The 21174-nt window shown below is 48.4% G+C and overlaps 1 protein-coding gene across 1 annotated transcript in view; it reads right to left on the bottom strand.

Moving 5' to 3' along the window:
* The window catches only part of Cfap221 (cilia and flagella associated protein 221), a 77977-nt gene extending 56803 nt beyond the window's left edge, over positions 1 to 21174 (bottom strand). The window contains exons 1-6 of the mRNA XM_059280584.1: positions 21112 to 21174; positions 19072 to 19257; positions 15241 to 15341; positions 10901 to 10987; positions 10633 to 10731; positions 7772 to 7872 (exon numbers count right to left, since the gene is read on the bottom strand). Coding sequence (XP_059136567.1) covers positions 7772 to 7872; positions 10633 to 10731; positions 10901 to 10987; positions 15241 to 15341; positions 19072 to 19210 — 527 coding nt within the window. The 5' untranslated portion in view covers positions 19211 to 19257; positions 21112 to 21174. The remainder of the gene's footprint in view (positions 1 to 7771; positions 7873 to 10632; positions 10732 to 10900; positions 10988 to 15240; positions 15342 to 19071; positions 19258 to 21111) is intronic.

The raw sequence follows: 21174 nt of genomic DNA, 5'->3' as shown, positions 1-21174 counted from the left end.
GGAGATGGATTTCTAGCCTTCTTCCAATGTGTTTGCTGTGACCTGCTGCAGTGGTTCTCGGATCCTCAAATAGAGGCTCAGAGTCTGCAAAGAGCAAGCCGCGCTTGGCTGTTGGCTGTGTCAACAGTCTTTCCTGTCAGCGCTGGTTGGAGAATGCACATTCCCATGCAGCCCATGGGCTTTAAAAGCCAGGCAGAACGTCACATTCCGACTTTGGCCATTCCCACACATAAGTGAGCCACGAGGCCCAACACCTGCATTAGTCACTTTTCTCACTGTTGTTGGGTCACTTTGGTTCATGCTTTGAGGACGCAGACCATAATGGTGGCGAGGGCATGATGGCAGAAGCTGGAGGCGGCTGCTCACATGGCACCCACAGTCAGGAAGCAGAGACAGATGGATAATGGGGCTCAGCTCACTTTCTCCTTTGTGCTCAGCCCAGGACCCCAGCCCATGGGATGGTGCTGTCCATGTTCAGGGTGGGTCTTCCTACCTCAATGGTCCACATCTAGAAATTCCCTCACAGACACACCCAGGGTTGTTTCTACAGCGATTCTAAGTCTTATTGGGTTGACGATCAAGATGAACCATCCCAAGTTATTTACAACTCACTAGCCGCTTGGTCGTCAGTGGTTGCATGGTGCGAGGCAGATGGAATGATGGGAGAACATGCCTCTGGGATTCAGCTGGCTGTGTGGTACCAGAAAGACTCTTGTTTTATTTTTTGAGACAGTCCTTCAGTTCACTATATAGCTGAGGATGACCCTAAACGTACATCTTCCTGCCTCTGTGCACTGGGTGCTGGGAATCCCAGGGGTATTGTCATCACACCCAGCCAGAGAGACAGTGTGCAAAAACTACAGCAGAAGGTGAGTTAACACAGATCCAGGAGCAGAAACAGTACAAAATCTCTGTATCTAATACAAGTAAGTATGCTATTTATTTTGGTATATAGGAAGACTAAGATTCCATTGTAACTACAATACTCTCAGAGATATCAAGTGATTATCAAATTGTGTATATGGGAATTGTATGTATGTGTGTGTGTGTGTGTGTGTGTGTGTGTGTGTGTGTGTGTGTGTACATACATGTGGAAGGAGCCCCGAGGTCTACATTGGGTGTCTTCCTCTATTGCTCTCCACCTACTTTGCTGAGAGTCTCTTCCTGAACCTGGAGCTCACTGGTTTGGCTAACTGGCTGGCCAATGTGCTCCAGGGACCTTCCCATCTTCACTTACCTAGTGCCAGGGCCACAGGTGCACATCTGGGCTTTATGTGGGTGCTGGGATCCGAACTCAGGTCCTCAAGCTTGTGCAGCAAGCACCTGCTCTCTGAGCCACTCCCTAGCCCCATGGTTACCACACTCAACAAGCCAGCACGGTTGAATTATCTAGTTGCAAATTATAAAGGGACCCTATGGAGGGACAGAGAACTGCAGGTCCTTTGCACCCAGTGACACTGTTTGATTTAGAGATGTTGGATGGACACTGGAATGCAACTTTCTTATTTACAGGGACTGTCAGGGTGCATTTTAGCAGATCTTAAGCTACCAGAGTTGTTTATGGCTAGCTGGCAAGTGTCCTCACGGCATTTTATCTCAGTAAGGAAAACTTAACAACGGTCAGATCAGCCACCAAAAAATGCAGATGATGAATGTGAACAAGTCCACCCTGGGACCTAGAGGAAGATGGATGGAGATACGGTCCGGATTTCATAGAAGCTTTGGTCAGATCACGGTTGTTCCTCCCCAGAAATACCCCACAGCAAGAAAGCACCCCACAGAATGAAAGTACCCCACAGTATACAAGTACCCCACAGTATACAAGTACCCCACAGCGAGGAAGCCACATGAGTGACTTCAGCACAAGTCCTCAGATTCTGACAATTTTGTCCAAATTCTTTTATGTGAAAAGGGAAAAACAGGCTCCTTTGAGTCCACGTGTCCTGGTTGGCTCTGGCTGTCAGCTTGACACAGCCTAGAGCCATCAGAGAGAATTCTTGCTGCAGAAGCTGCCTGGACCAGGTTAGCCTGCCCGCATATCTGTGTGGGGGTGAGGGTTGGGGGGTTGGGGTGCTTTGATTGTTAATAGATACAGGAGGCCCAGCCCACTGTAGGTGGCACCATCCCTACGAAGGTGGTCCTGAATCATATAAGGCAGCCTTCGAGCCATCCCGGTACCCAGCGTCCTCCAGGGTTCCTGCTGTACTTGTCTGTGAGGTGAGCCCCTTATTGGGAGGTAATGCTGCATGGAACAGCAAACAGCCCTGCCTTCAAGTTCATGACCTGGACTCCCAAGCCAATGGAATTCTTTCCCCCTCTAAGGTGCTTCTGACCAGAGTATCTGTCACAGAAAGGATGAAACCAGAACCCTGCCCTTTGGTGGATTTCCGTCTTTCCATCGCTTTTCCATTTCATAACGGCCAGTGGTCCTTCTTTGGAAGAAGAAATGCTATCTTACTGGGCCATTTTAAGAGAACACACACATCACTGGGGAGGTGGCTCAGTCCGTAAAGTGCTTGCCGGGCCAAGCACGAGGACCTGACTTTGAGCCCAATGATCCACATCAAAAAGAGAAGGACACTGGTTCTGTGAAAGCCTAGCTTGGGATGCCTCACACTTGCCCTTCCACTTCAGTCTCTGTGCATGATGCCCAGGGGGGTTGCAGGGGAACGGTGATGGTCAATGCTGACGGCCATCTTGGCAGGATCTAGAATCCTAAGTAGAAGTCAAGCCTTTGGGCATGTCTGTGAGTTTCTAGACTGGGTAACCAGGAGGGAAGACCCGCCCTGAATGTGGATGGCACCATCCCATGGGCTGTGGTCTGGGACTCAATAAAAAGGAAAGGAAGCTGAGACCAGTGTGCGTCCATCTCCTTCTGTTTCCTGACTGTGGTCACATGACACCAGCTGCTTCACTCTCCTGCCTACGTGCCACAGCAGTGACGTCACTGATAAGCTCCCCCCACCCACACCCCCACCCACACCCCCGCCCCCCGCCCCCCGCCCCAAGTCTTGTCTCTTTTACCTCCTTTAGGTTCTGCCTGGAAGCTGAGGGGTGCTGGCACCATGCTCTTCCCAGCCTCAAGAACAAAGAGCTGAAGTACACTCTCCTTCATAACTTACCCAGTCTCAGGTATTTTATTATAGCAACAAAACAACTGACTGAGACAGTACCTAACACATCAGGCATTCAGGAAATGAATGAATGAATGAAATGGATGCTGGATAAAGAACCCATCCAAATGATACACTGGACCACTAAGGTGGTCTGGGATTCATACGGAACACTTTCGGGAAATGCCTATTCAAAGAGATCATTCTCGCAGCGCATGGTTTGGGTCAAATGAAGTGAAGAAGGGTCTGAGTGATTAAATGTTGCTAAGGAGACTGTAAAAGGCAGAAAGTCTTGGGAAGGTACCGCCTGCTGCCAGGATGTCTGGAGGAGAAAAATAGCGTGTTTATCTTTTAAGAGATTTTAAAAAAATATATTATACCATTATAAACAGTAACTCAATTAAGTAAATTGTTTAGCTGAATTTTTCATTCTGAATACAAATGAGATGCATTATGTGGAAAATAGCTTGGGGGAGGCCCCCGGGAGGGTGGACATTTGTTTCAAGGGCCGGTGACTGATGACCACAGTAGAAGGCATGCTGTTTGCACCACTTAGACCATTTTTTCTCCTCAACCCATAAGCCTTGCTTATGACCCAAATGAGAGGTGGTTTACAGACAGAAAGAAAAACTCTCAAATCAGGGAGTTCTTGTTCCCTGGCACGCTGATTTTGATAAAATGCCTGGCATTGCCCACCTACAGGAAGTAGCTATTTATTTTGCAAGTGCAGCAAGTTCACATTTTAGATGCTTGGGGTCTTTATAGGGACCACTTGGTCTGAGAAGGAGATGGTGAGGACAGGAAGGGTTGAGGGGGAGAAGGAGAAAGTACCGGGGTGCATGGAGTTCTGTCAGAATGGTTTTGGGAAAATGGGGACTAGGAAGGCATGGGGCCAAGAATGTACAAGCTGTGTGCTGGGAGATGGCTCGGTGGGCTGTGGTTTGGATGTGAAGCATCCCCTAGTGGTGCAGGTGTTGGAACATTGGCTGATGGTGAGCTCTGGGAAGGCTGCAGAGCCTTTAGGAGGCCGGACCTTGCTGGAGGCCATAAGTCACAGGGATCGGGGTATGCTTCGGGTGTTTATGCCTCCTCCTTCTTCAGTTCTCTCTCTATTTCCTCTGTAGGGATGACAATGTGATCAGCCAGCTTCCTGCTCCTACGGCCATCCCTTCTCTGCCTGGCGTTTTGTCTTTCCCACCAAGATGGACTATCCCTCTCAACGGTAATTCAGAATAACACTTTTCACCTTTAAGTCATTTTTAATCAGGGTATTTTGTCACAATGAAAGAGGGGAGGTGGGCCAGGAGAGAGCCAGGCAGCTGGGGTGGAGAGATGGAGTTCTCAGGACAGTAGGTATTTCCCAACAGAATAGAAAGATTTATTTAAATAAAAAATTAAACTTTTATTTTATGGTGGGTGGTGGTGGTATACGCCTTTAATCCCAGCACTTGAGAGGCAGAGGCAGGCGGATGCCTGAGTTTGAGGTCAGCCTGGTCTACAGAGTGAGTTCTAGGACAGCCAGTGCTATACAGAGAAACCCTGTCTTGAAGAAAACCAAAACAATGTTTTTTAATTTTATTATTCATTGGGAGTGTCACATTGTGTGCTGATAAGATAACTTGTAGGAGTGGGCTCTCTTCTTTGACCATATGGGTTCCAGGAATTGAACTCGGGTTGTCTGGCTTGGAAATAAGTACATCTACCCACTGAGTCACCTCTCTGGCTGAAAAAAGATTTCAGTACTTTTCTTTTAGAGACCAGCTCTCTATGTAACCTGAGCTGAGTGTTTTAAGCTTTGAACAACCAACATGGCCCCACTCTATGTATAACGAGCAGCCAAATACCATCTCCTTGACATCTCTAGGGCAGATAGCACTATGCCATCTCGTATTTAGCATTTAGTATTTGCTGAAAGAATGAGATACATGGGCCTGGGGAGACAGGTCGGTTGGTAAAGTGCTTGCCTTGCAAGTCTAAGGACCTAAGTTTGACCCCCAGAACCCACATAAGAGAAAGCCAGACATGGTGGTGTGTGCACTTGTAATCCCAGTGCTGTGGAGGTGCAGACAGGTAGATCCTTGGGGCTCATGGGCCAGGCAGTCTAGACTACTTGCCAAGTTCCAGGCTAATGAAAGGCCCTGTCTCAAAAGAATAAATAAACATAAATAAAAAGTGAGTGGCACCTGAGGAACAACATCTGAGATTATCTTCTGGCTCTTGCCATAGACATACACACAGACACAGACACACAGACACGGACACACAGACACACACATACACACACAGACACAGACACACATATGCACACAGACACAGACACACACATGCACACACAGACAAACACACACATGCACACACAGACACACACAGACACACACATACACACACAGACACAGACACACATATGCACACAGACACACACAGACACACACATGCACACACAGACAAACACACACATGCACACACAGACACACACAGACACATACATACACACACAAACACAGACACATACACAGACACACACAGACACATACACAGACACACACAGACACACAGACACATACACAGACACACACAGACACACACACACACAGAGACACAAACACACAGACACACACATGCACACAGACACACACATGAACACACAGATACAGACACACACATACACAGACACACACATACACACATACACACACACACACACACAGACACACACACACACAGATGAGATACAAACTGAACCACTGGAATAATTAGCCATTTCCTCAGCAGGAAGAGCAGACTCTGAGATCTGGTCTCGCTTGCTTTCCCTTCTTCTAAAGGAAGACTGGGTGATAGAAAGTCATGTGACCTGAGCTGGACCAATAGACAGAGTCATGAGTTTTGACCTAATTCTTCAGGTCCCCTCTACCCATCACCTCTATTCCAGGCTAGCATGGGCCACTAGCATGGGCCTTCTGTGAGAGGGCCCTATGAGGAGGACAGCTCGGGTAGCAGACACAGGGCATGGCGAGAGCCAGGGTGTTCCAACTGATTCTGGATCCAGCCATACCTGGGGAGTTCAAACGACCCAGTCCATCCCCTTCCTTCCTTACCAGTGCTTTGAACGAGTTTGTTTGAACTGTTTGAACTGTGTTGTTTTGTCTTTTGTTACTGTAAATCCTGTCTAACTGAGGTGCAAGGACTAACTTCCATCAGAAAAACCACAAGCCTACAATTTCTCTTGTGAACATATTTGTGTGTGTGTGTGTGTGTGTGTGCGCGCACGCGCACGCATGTGCACGTGTGTGTGTGTGTGTGTGTGTGTGTGTGTGTGTGTGTGTGTGTATGTACAGGCGTGTACCCCACGTGCTTCTGTGTGGAAGCCAGAGAAGCATGCCAGGTGTCTTCTCCTATCACTTGTCACCTTATTCCCTCAGATGGGATCTCTCACTGAGCCTTGAATGTCCTGCTTTGCTTTCTGACCACTGGGGTAAATACCATGACCAAAAGCAGCTTGAGGAGGAAAGGACTGGTTTCATCTAACACCTTACAGTATATTACAAAGGGAAGCCGAGAAGGAACTTGGAGGTAGGAATTGATGCAGAGGCCACAGAAGAATGCTGCTTCCTGGCTTGCTCTCCATGGCTTCCTCAGCCTGCTTTCTTAGAGAATCCAGGACCATCTGTCTAGGGTGACACCGCCCACAGTAGACTGTGCCCTCCCACATCAACCATTACCCCAGAAAATGCCCCACAGGATTGCCTACAAGCCAATCCGATGGAGGCATTTTCTCAACTGCTGGGCGCACTTCCCAAATGGCTCTAACTTGTATGTATCAAGTTGACAAAACAACTCATCAGCACACTCAAGCTCGTCATTTTTCTGCTAGGCTGGCTAGCCATGAAGACCCTGTGATTCTCCTTGTCTCCACTAACTCTAGCACGTGGGTTACAGGTGCGTGTGATCACAGGTATTGGTTAGGGTTTCTATTGCTGTGAAGAGACACCATGACTACGACAACTCTTACAAGAAAGACATTCAGTTGGGATGGCTGGCTTACAGTTCAGAGCTTCAGTCCATTATCATCATGGCGGGGAGCATGGCGGCGTGCAGGCAGACGTGGTGCTGGAGCTGAGAGTCCTACATCTTGTAGGCAACAGGAAGTTGACTCACTGGGCCATATCCTGAGCATAGGAAACCTCAAAGCCCACCCCCACAGTGACACACTTCCTCCAACAAGGCCATACCCACTTCAAGAAAGCCACACCTCCTAATGGTGCCATTCCCTATGAGATTATGGGGGCCAATTACATTCAAACTATCACACCACACCCAGCTTTTTTTTTTATACACTTGGGATTTGAACTCAGGTCCTCATGACTGTGTGACAATCACTCTTACCCACTGAACCTTCTCCCCAGCCCCACATATGTGTTTCTTAATTTAAAAAAAAATTCTTTATGTGTATGTGTGCATATCTGTGTGCGCTTGTGCATGGGTGCCTGCGGAGGTGAAAGAGGGTGTTGTGAGCCACAGGGCATGGGTGCTGGGAACTGAACTCTGATCCTCTGCAAGAGCAGCAAGTGTTCTTTCTCAACTGCTGAGCCATCCTCCAGCACTCAGTTCCTTAACCTTCCACCCCTGTGATGTCTTACTGGTTCACTCCAGGAACTTACCTCTCTCCGAGGAGGACATCTGGTAGATTTATAAATGTGGGGAAGTCCAGGTTATTCAAGACAGGGTAGGCGTGAATGGGAACAAGCAAGGTGTCATCTCCCTGAAATTGGGGAAAGGAGGTTAAGTTTAGCATTTAGAAAACTATCATTTTGAAAGATAAACTTTTTTTAACCATTAGAGAATTTCCTTAGGAAACCTCAGTGCTTTAAGTAAAACATTAGAAATACTGGGTTTCTTTTGTGAGCGGACGTGTGTGTGTGTGTGTGTGTGTGTGTGTGTGTGTGTGTGTGTGTGTGTGTAGGTGCATTTGCACAGGTGTGTGCGTGTGTGTGGAAGCTGGAACTTTGGATATCACTGTTTAGGTGCCATCTACCTTTCTGTTATGTAGACAGGTCTCTCTCTGGCCGGGAACTTAACCAAACACGCTGGAATGGCTAGCAAGTGAGCCCCAAGGGTCCTCTTGTCTCCACCCTACCCCAGCAATGAGATGGCAAGTCCACATCACCATAGCAGCATTTCTAAAAGTGTGGTCCGGGGGTCAAACTCAGGTCCCCACGCTTGCATGGCAAGTACTTTACTGACTGAGCGTCTCTCGACCCCTAAAAACTGCATTCGTAAACCACAGACAAAGCACAAAAGATGTTTAAGGCTATCTTACGGGACCAATGCTCGCTATTACCCATGGAAGCTAAAGGTGCTAATCCCCCTGTGTAGATACAAAGATGCTGCCCTATCTGCTTCCACTTGGAGAGGTTATAAGGGAAGACATTATTTAGGGGACCAAGAGAAGCGCAAGGCAGAGTGCAAAGCCATCAGCAGGAAGAGCACAAAGACCAGTTCTAGTTCATTCTAGTTTGGTGGCCTTGAACAAGGCCTTTGATTTCTCCGGGTTTGTTTCGTCCTCAACAAAGTGGATATAATCATTCTTTCCCTTGAGGATATCTTTAAAAATCAAAGCAGGCTACGGCCTTAAAATACAAAAAGTACTGCGTCAATATGGACTATATTTGCCTTATGGAATGTGCCCCTGGGACTCCACACCCCAGCTTCTTGACTCTGTATGAGGTCACATAACTGAATGTGGGGCTATAAAATATTTGGTAATAGTAAAAGTTTTCTAAATGCACAAAGATCCAAGGTTAATTTAAAAATCAAATGCGTGGTGAATCTGAGATGTTTCTAGTAACACTCACTCATGGTTCATCGTTTGATGTCACTGTAGCCTTGGTTCTGAATATGGGACATGTACACTTGTGTGCTGTGACTCCAAACGATGACGGTCGAGACTGTCTGAAACACTTGGGCTCAGAGTCAAGACTATTGCACACTATTAACTGTGGAGTTCTTTTAATTGTACATCTGAAATATTTCTGTTCTTATAGGAACATAATGCTTTAATCATGGAAAATGCGGACTTCACTTTTATTCTGTTGCTCCTGGGCAGTGATGGTGTCTTCTTCTTTTCTCTATTACTCCTTGGCATGTATCAAATCAGTGGATCTTTGGATTGTATTATGTCAGAATATTCAGTTTTTATGTATTTGCTTGTTTTTTACTTTTATTGTCTATGTATGTAATGTTTGTACACGTGTGTGTCAGCATGCACGCCTGTGAATGCATGAAGCGGCCAGAGGAAGGTGTGGGTGCCCTGCTCTGTCATTCTTTGCCTTACTCCCTTGAGACCAGGTCTCTCCATGAACCTAGAACTAGGTAGTCCGGGCAATCCTCCTGTCTCTGTGCCGGCACAGTGCTGGGGATACAGCTGTGTACATTCATGCCCAGGTTTTTACCTGGGTCCTGGGGATTTGAACTCAGGTCCCCAGGCTTGCAAAACAGGTGCTTTACCCACAGAACTGTCTCCCTAGCCTTGACTTTACCTCTTATACAGGGTTTGGCTATATAACCCAGGATGGCCTTGAACTTGAGACCCTTCTGCCACAGCCTCTTCAGGGCATAGGCATAGGCCTTTTAAAAACGAAATTCAAAGGGAAACTATCTTTAAGCCGGACCTTACTATATAAATTGTAAGTAATAACATTATTTGAAAGAAAGAAGAAACTCATTTGCTGCTAATTTGTAACCTTCCACTGCGTGCAGCTGACTTTGTGGCTTCTGAACTTCCGAGACTAGGGCCTGTGACCAAAAAGAAAGGCGAGTGGAGGTGACCGTGGGAGTTGCGGACTCAGGCTGGAGGCCGAAGGGTCGGTGAAGAGATCTGGGATAGACTCCCGAGGGCTCAACCAGTGCGGGTACCTCAGGCCACCTCTCCAGGGCCTCCCTGTCTGTGGACGTTGCTGCTGGAGTCTCCGGCCAGTCCCGGTGTTTATAACTGCAGAACGGGGCACTATTTATTTTCTAGCCCTGCACTTAAAGGAGCACATAAAAGTCACTGGACAAAGCTTTCACGGGGCCCCAGCACCACAAGATAAATGGAGGCTTGGCACACACAGCAGAGGTTTGCAGGGCGGTATCCTGGGAGTCCTCCCAGGTTCTCTGTGCCTTAAGGTCTTCCCAGTTGGGATGCAGGCACAGCCCTGAGCCTACAGCCTCATCTGCCACTCAGAGAGTGCTGAGGGGTCATCCTGGCTCTGTCTTCTTTCTTTCGGGAGATGATGTGTTAAGTGTCAGGCACCAGGGGAGACCAGCAGGATGTTTCGGGAGCCTGTGGGGATCACCATGTCCAAATCTCTTTCCAGTTAGGAGGAAGGTGCAGCCGAGGACCATCTAGCTCCTACAACACTGAAAAACCAAGGTCCTTCTAGCTCTCCTTCATCCTCCTTCAGGATATGAAGTGTAACCTTCCCCCACCCCCATTCCACACACATCCCAGCCCGAAGGATAGCTTCTTCCAGAAACTCACCTTACAGTGAATGCGGATACAGTCATAATAGTAACGCCACTCATCTGGAGAAAATGTAATCGTGACCATGAGCGACAACCCTGGGATGAGGCGATGCTCCTGGAAGTCAGGGAAGCTGTGTTGGGACAGGCCCCAGACCTGACAGACAGCAGCACTGGGGGTAGGGTGGGATGGAGGATGCACACACTCCTGACCCGGCAGGCCCCAGACAGAAACCACCACCCACCCCACATCTCCCTCAGCAGGGAAGGTGACGCAGGGACAGTACCTTCTTCTCATAGGCGATCCTGAAGTATTTGGTCTGCGGTGGTAAAATATGAAGGTGTGTGTCTTCATCTGAAATATTGGCAATGTACTGGGGGAGATGAAGGTGAGTTAGAATTGGACTTATTTACAGATTCATCTCTTCACTGCTTACACCTCATCTTTATGACAAAGAGGATTCGAGGACACATGTTATTTTCAACTTTTTAGAAGACATGAAATACGGGATGGGAGATGGATCAGCCAGGGAACTGCTTGCTTGGCAGGTGCGAGGTACTGAGTTCAGACCCAGCACCCATGTAAAATGCTGGGTACAGTGCAGCAGCTGTACCTGGGGACCCCAGTGCTGGGGAGGAGATGGAGAAGCCCTAGGGCTCCTTGACCATCAAGCCTGGAAGAACGGATTAGCTCCAGTTCTGTCTCAAAAAATATGGTAGAAAGACACCCACGCCCTCTTCTGGCTTGTGTATACACATGGGTGCATGCAATCACATACACATATGCACACACACACACACACACACACACACACACACACACACACACACGAAAGAGAAAGTAGAGAGTGGTAATTAGAAAAAAATGGCTTTTCCCATCTTCTTAGAACATGTGTGTTATACATGTGCATTTATGCACATATGTTTACATGTAATATAATGTTTAATATGATCAATATCACACAACTTTAAAAAGACATATGATGACTTTTAATTTAAAGTTCTAGATTATCAATTGGTTATCACAAAATGATTTGTTAAGACTGGAGAGATGGCTCAGCCGTGAAGAATACCTTCTGCTCTTCCAGAGGATCAGAGTTCAGTTCCCAGTGCCCACACCAGGAGGCTCACAACGCCTCTAACTCCAGCTCCAGCAGATCCCACACCCTTTTCTAGACTCCACAGGCACTAGCACTCACATGCACATACCCCCTCACACACATACAACACACATGTAAAGTGTAACCTGTACCTGCAGCCCTGGGGATACAAAGCCCTCTTCTGACTTCCTGAGGGAACCCACACATATGTGGCATACATTCATACAGACCATTCTCATATATGAATAAATAGATAACTAAATGATCTTGTTGATTTTTGCCTAACTCTTGCATTCATGGCCAGCTAATGACTATAATAAATAAATAAACCACACTAACGCTCAGGTAGGATGCACCATGCCTGTATGTTAAGGTCCCGCATCCCTCATCCCGAGGAGAAGACATTGCTCGTCCTGGCCCTACTTTTGAGAATCAACATCTTGGGAAGGATAGAGTCTTTAAAAGCTGCAACAGGGGGTTGAACAGAAAGCCAGAGGGCACCGCTCATTACAGGTTAATGAGTTTTGTCTGGGCCCACAACCACACTGGCTGTCTCCTAGGAAAAGTGATGGCTTATTTATTAATAAATATAACTTCTGAGACAAAAAAAATTGGTCCCCTAAAGGAAAAAAAAAAGAATGTAAGGGGTCTTGAGTTTTGAAAAATCAAAACAAAACAAAGATCATTTAAAATTTCCAAGTAGACTGAAGCACTGATATTAATATTCATGCACACAGAATGCTTCAAACCTTACATGACCTCAGTGTTAAAGAACATACACTCGATCATTCCACTTGTGGGCAATTTGCATAGTTTCCTGTGCCAAAACCTAGTAGAAGTCCTTGTCTCATCTACTACAAGAATGGAGACCATCTCAGCAATCAGACTACTCACATTCCAGAAAGTGTCTCCCTCACTCTGAGGGGATGTGATTACCCTGAACCGTCCTGAGGGACCTCAAAGGTGTCTATGCAGGGCTCAATCTCCTTGGAAAGAAAAGGAGACTCCAGTTGAACAGGAGAGCAAACCACCAGGAGCTGGCTGCTACCTGGACCATCTGTAGCTTCACCCAGAACATGGCCAAGGCCGGAGACTCAGCTTCCACTTCAAGATGAGCTCCAAAGGTGCCCAAGCCTGTGCCCACGTCCCCATCGACACCACCGTTCAGAACAAGGGATCTCTTGGTTTGAACTGCAGGGTTTGGGATGAGGGGAGGAAACCCTAGTAAAACATAACAGTTAAGAGTTCTCCCCTTGTTTGGCAAGAAATTAGGGCCGCCCATATGTGCAGGAGTGTGAGGTCATCTACTGAGGCATAAGCAACCTGCAGTGAACACACCTCAGAAGAAAACCGACTCTCCCTCTTGCCAGTAGCTCCTCAGCTGGGGGTGGGGCCTCGGCAGCCTTCCCCAAGCCTTGCTGGCATTTTGACTGGCTCGATCTTGCAAAGGTCTTGTGCAGGCAGCCATGACTGTGGTGAGTTATGTGCAAAGCCAAGTCCTGTCGGAAGGCCGTATTTCATAGCATCTTCCCATCGCCTGGCTCTTCCACTCTTTCTGCTCCCTGCTCATTACTGTCCCCTGAGCTCTGTGGGTGGGGAAGCGGGTCCATATAGACGTCTCTTCTGCGGCTGAGCCCACACACTTACTTACTCCTAGCTTCTAACAGTTATGAATGCTTTTGATAAGAATCTTAAGGTAAATGCTTTGGGCTTCTGTTTAGCTTTACTGATGGGAACAGGAAGCTGGCTTTCCCAGCATCTCCCAGAATGCTAGTAAGGTGAAATCATGTTGTACTTTTATCTACTTGTTTGTTTTAGTGGCTGATAGGATCAATGTGATGCTTTAGACGTCACACTGCCAAGTCAACCTTGTCTGAGAGTGAGTCCAGAGTCTTCCCTTTGCTAGGGTTTATTGAATGTCTTCTGTGTGTCGAGCATTGCGCCGCTGGGCACTGAGGAAGTAGTCATGTGAAAAAAAAAGGCAGGCATGTGGCTGCCCTCCAAGAGGGTGAAGCAGAGTGGAGACTTCAGATCTCAAAGATTTTACCTTCAACTATGTGTACATGTATGCCTTTGTGTTTGTGCACACGCATGTTGGTGCCTGTGAAGGCCAGGAAGATGTGTCTGATCCCATGGAGCTAGAGTTACAGGTAGTTGTGAACTGCCCAACCTGGGCACTGGGAACCAAAGTCAGGGCCTCTGCAAGAGCAGTAGGTACACTTAACTACTAAAGCCTCTCTCCAGTCCCCTCCTGCTGTTCATGATATATCTGAATCCCACCCCACAGGGTAAAAAGGACAGCAAAGAGGTGCCATGCCTAAATCGGCCATTCTGGCAGAGAGAATGTGTACACTGGAGTGACCACCGCCTCCTCCCAGACCTAGACACATCTTCTCTGGGCAGGCTTGGCATCTGACCAGAGCAGGTCAAAGGCAGCCCTGCCTGGGACGTCCTATGAAAGGGATATCATCTTCCCTAGTATTGGAGGAAGACAGTCCCAACCTCTCACTCAGTATGCCGTGCACTGAACAAGTGGATTAAACTTATGCAATTGGGAGTTTCTCTAGATGCCCCGTCCACAGGGCTGCTGGGAAGCCCAGACCCTGGTCTCAGTGGCACAGGAGGGACACAGTTTTGAGACACAGGAAAAAGAGCTGAGAGGGGACCCTTGGCAGATTGGAGTTATTTTATTCCAGGACACCGATGTCCCTTTCTAACAAGGAACTGCCTTTCTGAGTAAGCAATCTCTCCCTCTCTCTCTCTCCTGTCTCTCTCTCTCTCTCTCTGTGTATTGTGCGTGTTCAAGCACTTGTACACACCTGTGCATGTGTGTATGGAGGCCAGAGGTCAACCTTGGGTGTCTTTCTTAATATTTTCTAGTTAATTTTTTCAATTTTTTTATTTATTTGGAGGGTGAGCATGTGCCGTGGCACATGTATGGAGCTCAGACAACATCCCTCACTCTGCCAAGGGGATCCTGGGGATCGAACTCAGGCTGTCTGGGTTGGCGGCAAGTGTTTAACCGGCTGAGCTATCTTGTTGGCCCTACCTTTAAAATTATTTTTATTACATTTATTTACTTGTGGGGGTGGCGTGTGTCATGGCTGCTTATAGAGGTCAGAGGACAAGTTGTAGGAGTCAGTTTTCTCCCTCTACTGTGTGGGTCCCACGGCTTGAACTCAGGTTGTCAAGCTTGTTGGTAAGTGCCTTCACCCACAGAGTCATTTCACTGCCCACCACCATCGTTTTTTGAAACAAGAATTCTCACTTTTACCTGGAGCTCAATTCACCTGGTCTGGTTGGCCAGTAGGCCCCATTATCCACCTGTCCCCACCTTCCTGGCAAATGGGCGTACAAGCCCATTCCACCAAACCCAGCTTTTTAACAAGGTGCTGGGGATCGAACTCGGGTCCTCAGGCTTGTGCAGCGCACCCCTCTCCAGCTGAGCCATCCCCCTGGCCTCTGCTCTGTATCTGGATTAGTACCACAGATGCTCTCCCGACCCCATGCCCTTAAGAAGTACCTACCAGAATCTGTTCATGTTGTTTCTCTATCTCATAGCCTCCAAAATGGACTATGCCTGGTCTGGCCTGGATGGCCTTGTTGTTCAGAAGCTTGGCATAAACCTCTGTAATGGAAAGACAGGTCCGTCGTGAGCTATGGAGAATACCGCACTGAAGAAGGTCTTATTGGTGGGGGCTGTCTTCAGTTTAGGGCACTTTAGGCACGTGCAATGTGCACACAGTGGATACAGCTGCCAGTAAGATGGATGATGAGTCTCAAATAAACTGGACTGAGTCTCCTTTTCTATTTAAAAAAAAAAAGATTTATTTTTATTTGTGTGTGTGTGCGTGTGCATGTGTGTGTATCTATCTCTGTGTGTGTGCGTGCGCGTGTGCATGTGTATGTCTCTGTGTGTGTGTGTGAGTGTGCATGTATGTGTATGTCTGTGTGTGTGTGTGTGTGTGTGTAGGTGCATGTGTGTGTATCTGTGTGTGTGTGTGCGCACACGCGCGTGTGTGCATGTGTATGTCTCTGTGTGCATGTGTGTGTGTGTGTGTGTGTGTCTGTAGAGGCCAGAAGGGGATGTCAGATCCCCAGAGCTGGAGTTCCAGACAGCTGTGAGCTGCCTGATAGGAGTGGTGGGAACCGAACTCAGGTCTGCAAGAGCAGCCCGTGCCCTTGAAGGACTGGTCTTCTCACCATCCCCTCCTTTTCACTTTTGTTCAGACACGCTTATGACCTATTAGTTATTTACTCTCACATGTCACGCGTGTCTGTGTGTGTACTTGTGGGGGTCAGAGGACAACTTCCGGTGTCAGTCTTCAGTAGGCCAGGCCAGTTGGCTGGCGAGCCGCCTGCCTCTGCCTCCCTAGTGCTGGGATCACAACCTCATATCTGACATGCCTTTGGAAAGCTCCCTCCTGAGTGTGGACCTACAGACACGTGTTACCGCGTTCCTTTCTGCGGTGTTGGAGTCAGGGCCTCACACGTGTCAGGCAGGGCACTACCAACTGGGCGCCATCCTTTGCAGCCATTTTTTAATGCTGCAGTTTTCTTTGGTTTGGGGTCATAAAGCAGCATGCTGTGCTCCGACCCAGAAACGGTTAGGTATACCAATGTGTCCTTGACAGTCTTGAGGTGACAAAGAGTGATGCGGAACCAATGCAGTGCTGAGGTTTAAGGTGGGGCTTGTAGGATCAGGGTATAAATGCTGGGGGTGTGGCTAGTTTTAACTGTCAACTTGACATAACCTACCATCACCTAGGAAGAGAGTCTCAATGACGGACTGTCTAGAATCTAGACTGCAGATCAAGTTGGCCTGTGGGCATGTCTGCGGGAGACTGTCTTGATGTGGAAAGACCCAGCCTGAGGCCAGAGGCACCATTCCCTGATTTGGGGGTCCTGGGCTCTATCAGAGAGCACAAGCATGCATTTCTCTCTCTCTGCTCTTGACTACGGGTGGGATGTGAGTAGCTGCTTCAAACCCCCGTCTTGATTTCCCTGCTAGGATGGACTGTGACCTGGAACTGTGGACAGAAATTGACCCTTCTCCCCTGGGTCACTTCTGTCAGGGTGTTTGACTGCAGCATTGGAAATGAAACTAGAATGTGGTTACTAAACATGAAGATGCAGAGCTGGCCATGGCTGGCCACCAGCTGAATGTCACCTCCTCCCTCACAAGGTGTCCACTTTGGGTAACCGGTGGGACTTCCCCACGCGTCAGCTGCTCCAACAGTGAAACAGAACTAGAATGTTTTCAGGAAGCTGTTGTAGGACCGCCAGGTGAAACTCATGCAGATCAATGGTGACCCTCTCCCATCAAGCCGCAGGATTCTCCCAGAGTCTTTCCTGGCGGGTGACTTGTGTGGCTAGTCCTGGGGACGAGTCAGACACAACATGTGCACAGCAATGGTGTCAGGTCCCACGGCTCAGGGTGAGGTGGGAAACAGAGACAGAAGGGAGAGGAGCCCCTCGCCCTGGGGTCCGGTTGAAGCAGCCAGAGACCCCCTTTACAGGGAAGGGACTGCGGGAAACCCCTTCCACAAGCCTAGTGGTTTCTTGTTTTACTTTATCAGATTGTAAGTCCGTCTAAAGAATCGCCAGAGTCACCCTGAAATCTCATCAAAAGAGAGAGACAAGGAAAGAAGAGAGTTCTTAGCAACCTTTTGAAATGTCACCTGAGAGCCACCAAAATGGAATATACACCTAATCATAAGGCCATTAATTACAGCTGTCCCTCCAGGAGCCTGCACCACACTGGGGTACGTGTTACTCCCGGGGACTTTCTTGGAGAAGCTCGCATCAACGGCTTCCCATCTGTCTTTCTGCTTTCTGCTGAGTGCCTCTCTTTCTCTTAACCCTTGTGCCTAAGCCTTTGTCAAAATGTATTTAATAAACCCGGCTCTGCTTCCTAAACTGGCTAGTTATGAAATTTTTTTTTCCATGTCAAAGAAATGAATCCTGGTTTGGCCCAAGTGAGGTCCCTAAAAGATTAGGGGAGCTCCCCAGGCTGTGAAGGGTGACAGTGTAGAGCCCTGTCTCTATCCCCTCATGCTGAGCAGAACTGTCACTTTATCCGGTATACAGAGAGTCCCTGAGTATTCAAGCAGGACAGAGATGGGTGTAAGGGAAGGAAGCCAAGGGGAGGAGACTGAGGTGAGGAGTGTGGTGGTCCCAAGAGCTGCTGAGGATGGAGATTGTCTGTGGTGTTACAGGCAAATATGAGACACTGGAGGATCCTCCCTGAGGGTGCTCCCTGAGGGTGCTCCCCGAGGGTGCTCCCTGGGATTTCCAGGTTCTTGCATCCCAGAGCAAGGAACTGAATCGTGCACCAGGACATGTGAGTGGTGGTAAAATGGAAATAGTTTATTGAGAGAAAAGCACTTCAGGAGACAGAAGAGGAGCAGGACTGGAGAAAGGTCGGAAGTTCAGTGGTGGATGGTGTACATTAGGATCCTCATATCCCCCCAGTGTGGTGTGCTTTGGGGTCATCTGAGTAGCCTTCACACTCTCTGCAAATGCTTTATTACACATCTGCCTTGGTGGGAGAGTATTCCAGTCTTTCTCTGACATTGGATTTTTATTCATATGTTAACCATGAGTGTGTGTGTGTGTGTGTGTGTGTGTGTGTGTGTGTGTGTGTGTGTGTGTAGACTGTTGGCTGTCATCCACTGTCCATGTTGTTTTTTAAGGCAGGGTCTCTTACTGGCCTGGCAATAGCCACTTAGGCTAGGATGGCCAGCCGGAGAGCCTCAGGGATCCCGAATTTCGGGGATCCTCTTCGGTGCAGCTGGGGTAACAAGTGCACACCACTCTGTCCTCAGGCTCCTCAGACAGGCACTGACTCACTGGGCTCTAATCCTGCCTTGCTTCCCACCCTACTCTCCTCACACAGCGAGGACAAAAAGACGTGAGAGGGAATGAAGCCATGGAACTTGGTGATTAATTTACACCACAAAAACCTATTGTCTGGAGACAAGAGAAATGGTTCAATGGTCACAGCACTTCAGCTCTCCCAGAGGACCAGAGTATGGTTCCTAGCATCCTCGCTGGATGGTTTACAGCTGCCTGTGACTCCACCTCCAGGGGATCTGAGGCTTTCCTACAGCCTCATGGCCACCCACACATATGTATGTGGCTTATACATGCAAACATACACATAAATGAAAATAAAAATATATGTTTTTAAACCTGCCATGCAAACAGTTTGATCTAAATAGAACTACCGTTCTTAACAATAAAAACTGTTATGAGCCTATAAAATGATACAGCTAATCAGCACCCACAATCCCAGCTTCCTGGGCTTTCGATGCCTTGGAGACGTAATTCGTAGACAAATGGCCGCTGCCACTCACTGGATTCCAGGAGGTGGTTGGGCACTTCCGCTCTTTTCTTGGGCTCCTCCACCAGGCTCTTCAGGAGGACGGATGACGCCTTATCGAAGGGTTCTTCTGCACTTCTTAGTTCCTGCATGGGTGTTTTCACAACTGCCATCTTCTCGTGAAAAATGGAGCTGTCCTTCTAGGGTCAAAGGTCATTTCCTGGGGGAGGAAAACAGGAGTGGTAGACTCATGCTGAGAAATCACGCACACATTTCTTCTTAGCTTCTGACAAATGTACCTCTTGTCCCGTGCATGGTGTGCTGTGGCCCCAGCCCTCCCCGCTCTGGTCTGCTGGACGCTGCATTCCCACACACGGCTGTCTCATTAATCATTTGACATCACACACCATAACCCAATATGGCAACACACTCCAAACTCTCTCATGGCTCTTCAGAGCTTTTCTGAAGTATGCTCCTGGGATGCTTCATGGGCACACAAAGCGGGGGGAGGGGGAGGTTTGGGGCTTTCAAAGCTTAATAAGTTTGGAAAGTGTGTCTAGTTTCCTTTCTGTTGCTATGACAAAACATCCTGACAAAAAGCAGTGCGGGGTGGGGATTGGGGGGGTGAGGGTTTATTTGGGTTTACAACTCCAGATCATCAAGGGGAAGTTGAGGCAGGAACTCTAACAACTAGTCACTTTAACATGCACAGGCAAAGGCCAAGAAAAATGAATGCTCCCGTGCCACGTGCCCTCTGGCCTTCTTCACTCTTCACAGGGCACAGCCTAGCCTAGGGCATGGTGCTGCCCACCACAGGCTGGGCCTTCTCACATCAGTTAACAGTCAATCGGCAGATCCCCACAGGCCAATCTAATCCCGATTTCCTCATGAAGACCCTCTTCCCAGACGATTCTAGACTGTGTCAAGCTGACAGTTAAAATTCTTCTGACATGTCTCCACATCACATTCAGAGATATGTGAACAAGGGTCCCTTCAACATTTTGATGTTGGCGAGATACAGGCGTTCCTAAGTCACCTAAGCCTGCAGGTGGCCAGGTCGCACAGACCTGGGGCATGCCTAGGAACCTGGGGGTCCCTACTGTCCTTGACAGTCATTGGAAATTCCACTTTGCTTTCCCCATAAACACTGATTCCCAACCCCTTCAGCATTCTTTGTCAATTACTATTTTATAAGTCATTTGGCATTAATAATTTATTACCTTGAAACAGGACTTTATAAATGCCACATTTTTAAAAATTTTATTTATTATTTTGTGTGTGTGTGCGCGCGCGCGCGCGTGCGCGCGGGGTGGGGAGCAGCGGTGTACATGTGGCCGTCAGGGGATAAACCTGAATTGGTTCTCTCCTTCCACTGTTATGTGGGTTCTGGGGCTTGCAAAGCAAGCACATTTACCTACTGAGCCATCTCCCCGGCCCAAACCCCACATTTTCTATATCAGACGTAACTCTTAACTAGAGGCCTTTGCACAAGCCAGGGAGGGGGCTGCTCTGAGAAGCCCCTGAAATTGAAGGTAAAATTAAGAATGAATGTTTATGAGTTTTGCTTTTGTTTTTCTTGGAGAAGTCCTATAGCATTGGAGAAGACCCCGGAGAACGCAGAAATACAGGGAGGTACAGAGTAGCGGCCTAACAATCATTTTCAGAAATAAGTTGGTCTGTCTTCTCCCCTGCACCCCCTCCCAGTAGCAAAGGCGGTTTGCAGCACAGCTTAAACCCTCCTCCTGCACACCTGCCTTCCAATGCGGTGCCCCACTTCACCCCTCTAGGCCCTGCAGCCCTGGGTCCCACACAGTCACTGCCTGTATTTCAGGTAGGGTCAAGTTGGGCAGGGCCTCACCCTGGCTAATCCCTTCTTCCTTTAACTCCAATCCATGCTAAGGGTTGGGTGGAAAGCAGACTCTCCCACTACCCCTCATCATTTCTTTGGGCCCTCACCCCGACGCCCGGCCCAGTCCCAAGGTGAACACCTTTTGGACACCTGCCTGGGGTTCCCCCGTTTAGCAACTCAGCGGTCACCATGAGACACTCAAACCCCAAGTCCGAGGCCTCTTACCCTGCAGATGATAGTTCCGGGCCGGGGCGGGATTCCGCGGCGTGCAGGAACCTACTCAGAGCG

Source organism: Peromyscus eremicus, chromosome 15 (genome assembly GCF_949786415.1).
Source record: "Peromyscus eremicus chromosome 15, PerEre_H2_v1, whole genome shotgun sequence".
Lineage (NCBI taxonomy): Eukaryota > Metazoa > Chordata > Mammalia > Rodentia > Cricetidae > Peromyscus > Peromyscus eremicus.
Note: the sequence above shows the minus strand (reverse complement) of the source record. Positions and strands in the feature narration are given on the sequence as shown.